Source organism: Siniperca chuatsi, linkage group LG23 (assembly GCF_020085105.1).
Source record: "Siniperca chuatsi isolate FFG_IHB_CAS linkage group LG23, ASM2008510v1, whole genome shotgun sequence".
Taxonomy (NCBI): Eukaryota; Metazoa; Chordata; class Actinopteri; order Centrarchiformes; family Sinipercidae; genus Siniperca; species Siniperca chuatsi.
The window spans coordinates 19,771,251-19,776,604 of record NC_058064.1 but is presented as its reverse complement, the minus strand read 5'-3'; the positions used below and the strand labels follow the sequence as shown (position 1 = coordinate 19,776,604).

Sequence of the window (5,354 nt, the reverse complement as noted above, 5' to 3'; positions counted from 1 at the left end):
ACTAAAACCATAATCTGCGATGAGGGGTCACAGGGGTCACAGAGAGGACATGGTGAAACTGCATGCACAGGATGGTTAAAAAGATCTGAGGTTCCACCCCGTGAGCTCAGTGTTCGGTTGGATCGGTCATTTTCCGTAGCATTGTTATATTAATTTAAATAGAGGCCTCTGACTGCTCTTCAATATATTGAACGTTTATTAGAAATGAGTTTGTTTTTGTTTGCATATCCATCGTACACCTATAATCAAAGTGTATCCACCCACCACCCTAATCCATCAGCATCGTGCATTTCTTTCCACAATTCTGAGTGAAAAATGTAAACGTGTCTTAAATCACATGCTTCACTACAATGCTTTAATGTAAAATTGGTGTGTGTCTTGGTCCATAGATTGGAGCCATGTTTACTGTGTGGAACCCCCACTAAAGGTTCTGTATGACATCATGTGGACACAACACTATCACTTAACTGATGTAAAAACTGACTTGCAAGGAAGAACTGAAAAGGCCCAACTGGAAAACTGAACAACTTTCTATGGGTTATGTTGCAACTGAAAGCTGGAAAGTGGAATGAAATGTAAATTAAATATAGAGATCTGTTTCATGAGCCATCAGTGCCTGTTGTTAAATGTTTTAGATTTTAGTCACATTTTTTTAGTCAAAACACCTTGTAGCAATGATTTAGTTTTGAGACTTCGAAGTTAAAGAGAATGAGGGTAACATTTTGTTTTCTTGGATGTTCCCCCATTTCCCTTTTAGTTTTGATGAATATATTTCTACAAAATACATATGCAAAATTGTTTGGTATTCAGATAATCACCAGCATTACACAGGTCATGCAGTATTTGTTTATGTATATGAAAATACACAAGTTGTGACGCTTGCTTAGATAAAAGTTATGACAGATTTGTGAAATCAGTTTTCATTTGTATATGATTTCATACAAAGAGAAAATCTGACTCGGACAATTCCGCTGCCCTTTAAAGCGAGACTATGCAACTTTTGAAAGAAGAAATATCACTTTCATCTTCTTACAAATAAAAATGTAATGAATTTATATGCAATAAAACATTCCCTTGATTATTCCAGGGTTCTACTGCTACAGCCTTTCTTGGTCTGGTATGACCAGTAGCTTATGTTAGCAGTTAGCTAATGTTGGAAAACCTTGGACAGATATTGCTGTGTTAGTGACATTACTGAGTCAGATTGTTGACTTTATGACTCCTTTGTAACTGTGCACTTTAAGGTCTCAGTATGCTTAAAACAAAGTGCTTATCTGATCATTTTACACACAGGGTTTAAACTTAAACCCTCTTTTTTCATTCTTCACACAACTACTTCCATCATTTTTTGTGTGAACAACTGTGTACAACACCATTAATGCCTTCGAGGAGGGAGTGTCTGAAAGTGTGCGCTGTAATCCTCATTTGTATAATTCATTGTTTCAAGACTACAAAGATACTCAAAAGACCCAGAGTTCTTGGACAGAGATCAGGCTTTTGCTTTGAGTGCGACCATTCAGAAGAGTTATAAATACTTCTGGCTGTAGACGTGGTTGGACATCACACTGGACGAATTAGTATACTACTAAGCATGCTGAACCCTATAGCCCATCCAGAACTAGCACAGCCCATCTTCGTTGGTTATGTAGGCTAATAAGGCTACCATCTTCATTGAGGACAGTTAAATGTCCTCTTCATCCATGAGAAGAAGCGTCTTATGCAGTTCTTCTTCGTCTTTTTCTTCTTCCTTGCCTCATGGGGCTCGCTGTCATCTGAAAAACAGACAAACATTCACTACTTCAGCTGTCAGCGGTGGAATATGTGGAAGCCCTCAACATTTCAGGCTCAAGTGGAGGTGTCATTTTCATACCAGATGTGGTGTCCTCCAGCTCTGTCTGGATCTCCACAGTGTCCTGAGCAATGCCAGGAGCTGCAGCAGGGTCAGGATCCAACATTAGAGTGGCACAACTCAGCATGTCACTGAGGCACTCTAATGTGGTATTTCTGGCACCCTGAGTGTCCTGAGCCTGGCCCGCCTGGGTACTGAACACACACACAACACACACAGACAGTCGATTATAGCAGAGTATAGTATATTCAGGAGGATCATGTACATTTCATGTACACATTAGAGGGCTGAAATGTGGGTCAGTGTGGGCCTCAAAAGAACTCCATGGTTAGAACAGGCCCTGCTGTTAACGGAGCAGTGGTTAACGACTATACTATACAACTAATATCTCTTTCAGGTACCTTCGCCACTTTTCTGTCTGAGTCACAAAAGGATGAATGAATTTGATAAGACAGCATATGTGGCTTCTCTACCACACAAATATCTAGCAGCAGGAGAAGAGAAGGATGAATCAACAGCTGCTGTACCTGTCATCCGCCTTGGTTGCAGTCTCTGTCCTAAAGTTGGTCCAGGCCTGGCTGGAACTCAGCTCATCGGCTGCTGGCTGCAGGGCTTCATTCAGGTAGCTCTGTGTGATGAAGGGATGCCTGAGGACCTCACTGGGAGTAATCCTTTCACTGGCATCCACCCGAAGCATCTCTTTTAGCAGTTCGATGCACTGCCTCCAACCTTCGGCTTCGGCTTCGCTCTCTAGCTCCTCACTCAACTGAATTTGAAAACAGCAGTCAAGTTATTCTCCTGATTCGTGAAAAGAGAATCAGTGAAAGTGACTTTCCGGCAGATACAACCTACTAAAGTACTTACCATTTTCAGATCATCCAGAGAGCTGAAGGCGAATTTCTTGTTGCCACTGGAAATCTTGTGTTTCCAGTACTGGTCATGTGACTAAAAGAAGGAGAAGATAACTGTAGAGATAACTCTGACTTTGTCTTATCTGTTATATTCTTAGACATAAGCATGTTGAGGACGAAATAACTTTAGGAAAAGTTAAATAAAGTACAATGAGGGTCCACTGATTGTCAGATGTCTTGATGAAGAACTCCTCTGTTTTTAGACCAGCATCCAGAAGATGGTCCGCTGGTTGGCCCAAGATTTCACAAATAGACTTCATCTGGAGACGAAACACGGAGTCACATCAAAGTATTCCACGGGGATGATAAGATCCAGCCCAGTCATAGTCACAGTGAACTGAGGCTGGGTGCAGTATCTGGGTGCAGCAGTACCAGATCTGTTAGGAAGAAACCATTTTAGTAAATTGCTTACCTGGTTATAGTCACAGAACCACGGGAAGATGAGAGCTCCGAGCATCATGAACCCCATCACGATGCCAAGAGACCACATGTCGATGGCCTCAGTGAAGGTGAGTCCTAACATGATCTCTGGAGCCCTGAATGTGGACGAAAAGCAGTATCAATTTATAGCAAAACTGGGATATTGCAAACATACTCTAGTAGAATGACAACCAGTGTCTCTGTAAACCTCACCTGTAGTAAGGTAGTTGGTGACTAGAGCCCACCACGGCTTCAGAACTGTGAAACGCCAAGCCGAAGTCAATAAGCTTCACTGTGAAGGACTGCTCCTGATCCTTCACCAGCATGATGTTGTCTGGTTTCAAATCTCCGTGGATCACTCCGACACTCCTCAGTGCGTTAAATGCTGTGGCCAACTGCAGGTGCAAGGTCAGATATACAGTTTAGAACAGTTTTGAATCAGTTTCCCACAGTTTTAAATCAGATAGATCTGTCAATGTTGCTGACACTGCTTCCTTACCTGCTGGATTATGACCCTGATGTCCTTTAAAGGCAGACGATCCTCCTTCATGTAGTCCAAGAGGTTCATATCCAGCAATTCCAACACCAGACCAGTTCTGTTGTTCATCTGGTACCAGTCATAGAACTTCACAATGTTGTACTGGTCCAGATTTTGTCTCATTAGTTCTTGTAAAATGGACGCCTGGGGATACATGACACGTTTGACATGTTTAGGTATCAGCAGATCTGGGGGGGGGGTTCTGTCTTTAAAAAAAAAATTAAATCTATCTTTTGCAACTGTGACCATCAAAATGTAATATATATATAAAATATATATAAGTCAAGCAACCTCCCGCATAGCGGTTTGGACAAATCTTGAGACTTTTATGGCCACAGGCTCGCCGGTGTCCCTGTTCTTGCACTTTGCCACTGTTCCATAGTCCCCACTTCCCACAAAGTCAATGAGCTCATAGTCGCTCGGGATCGGGTACACATCTGAGTCACTGCTGCTGTCCTCTGCCATGATAAACAGATTTTTGTACAGAAAGCTAAAAGGGAAATGGGAGAACAGCCGAGAAAAAAGAGACATTGCTTTTATTCTCTTTAAATATCATCGCTATCATTTGCTTTAACTCATTCGTATTTTTCTGAAGTCTTTTAACTAAGTCATTGATACACAGTGTTCTTTCTCTGTCTTTTGACTTGAATAAAATCTAAAAGATGCAGCAACAGGTGGCTACTGGCGGCTCATGAAACAGATCACCATATTTCATTTACATGTCATCTCACTTTCCAGCTCTGGTTTTCATAACTGGACTTCAGAAACAGTAAAAAAAAAACAAAAAACAGGCTTAACTGTAAAAGCTGTTAAATGTTCAGATTGTGTGGATCCGCAGGTTGTGTTAGTCGTCTTGCAAACAGTGACATGGCAAAATTCCAAACGTTCTGTGTGTGTCACATTCTTTTAGAACATCTTCATGAGGTCATGCAGAACCTATGGCGGGGGTTCCACAGCTACAGTAAACATGGACACGCACCAACTGTGCATTAAATCAATCAATCAGTCACGTTTATTTGTCACATATAATCATATAAAGTACAATTGATCAAAACGATCAAAGAGTATGAAAAATGATCAGTCCAAAGCATACAGTTTAACCCACCCTGTGCATTAGACTTGACTCCTGCTGTAGAACTTAAAGTGAACTCTTTGTGTTTCTGGGTGAATCTGTGTTTAATAGCTTCGAGTTTCAGAGATTGGGAACCTCTTGAAAATTTCATAAGATTCCTAAATTTCTAAATTTCTTCATCTAGAAATACATGGTGAATTTGGAAGCAACCAACTAGCAAATGTCAAAGCCAACAGAGCATAGCAAAGTAATGATAAATATGTGACAGTATAATAGAGTATACACTGAATTTATCTGATCAAAAGAATATATATATATATATATATATATATATATATATATAACGATATATCTATACATAGTATTTTTTTAAATATGAACACATAACATAAACAAGCGATCTTGATCCCTTAGATTAATATTGACCAAGATACATATTGAGCAGGGCATTTTACAGTTTAAAAGAATACTTTCATGCTCTCTCAGTCCTTCTCTTTCAAAAAAAAGTCATTTCCTGTGCACATATGTTCCTTCCTGCACCTGCGAGCCTTGTGGCACTGGTGT

General features: G+C 40.5%; 1 protein-coding gene across 4 annotated transcripts; it reads right to left on the bottom strand.

Annotated features, from left to right (window-relative positions):
* Positions 1–743: 743 nt before the first annotated feature.
* On the bottom strand, positions 744–4,636 carry LOC122871660 (homeodomain-interacting protein kinase 2-like). 4 transcript variants are annotated; one of them, XM_044187039.1, is made up of 10 exons: positions 4,438–4,636; positions 4,010–4,208; positions 3,680–3,862; positions 3,394–3,575; positions 3,173–3,296; positions 2,910–3,020; positions 2,714–2,794; positions 2,377–2,615; positions 1,871–2,043; positions 744–1,772 (listed from the first exon to the last, which is right to left on the bottom strand). In XM_044187039.1, the coding sequence occupies exons 2-10, from the start codon at positions 4,181–4,183 to the stop codon at positions 1,669–1,671; spliced, it is 1,371 nt and encodes a 456-aa protein (XP_044042974.1). In that variant the 5' UTR covers positions 4,184–4,208; positions 4,438–4,636; the 3' UTR covers positions 744–1,668. The 4 variants fall into 4 exon arrangements, with proteins under 4 accessions (XP_044042974.1, XP_044042976.1, XP_044042977.1 ...); XM_044187041.1 differs by having other exon boundaries at positions 4,043–4,208; XM_044187042.1 differs by having other exon boundaries at positions 4,010–4,176.
* Between the last annotated feature and the right edge of the window lie 718 nt (positions 4,637–5,354).

Bases quoted from the DNA above. Each gene is read 5' to 3' on its own strand.
- LOC122871660 (XM_044187039.1), bottom strand. From the start codon at position 4,183: ATGGCAGAGGACAGCAGCAGTGACTCAGATGTGTACCCGATCCCGAGC. The intron at 3,297-3,393 runs GTGAGGTTTACA...GTCCACATTCAG, and splicing joins CACCAACTACCTTACTACAG to GGCTCCAGAGATCATGTTAG. The intron at 1,773-1,870 runs GTATGAAAATGA...TCTGTTTTTCAG, and splicing joins GCTGGAGGACACCACATCTG to ATGACAGCGAGCCCCATGAG.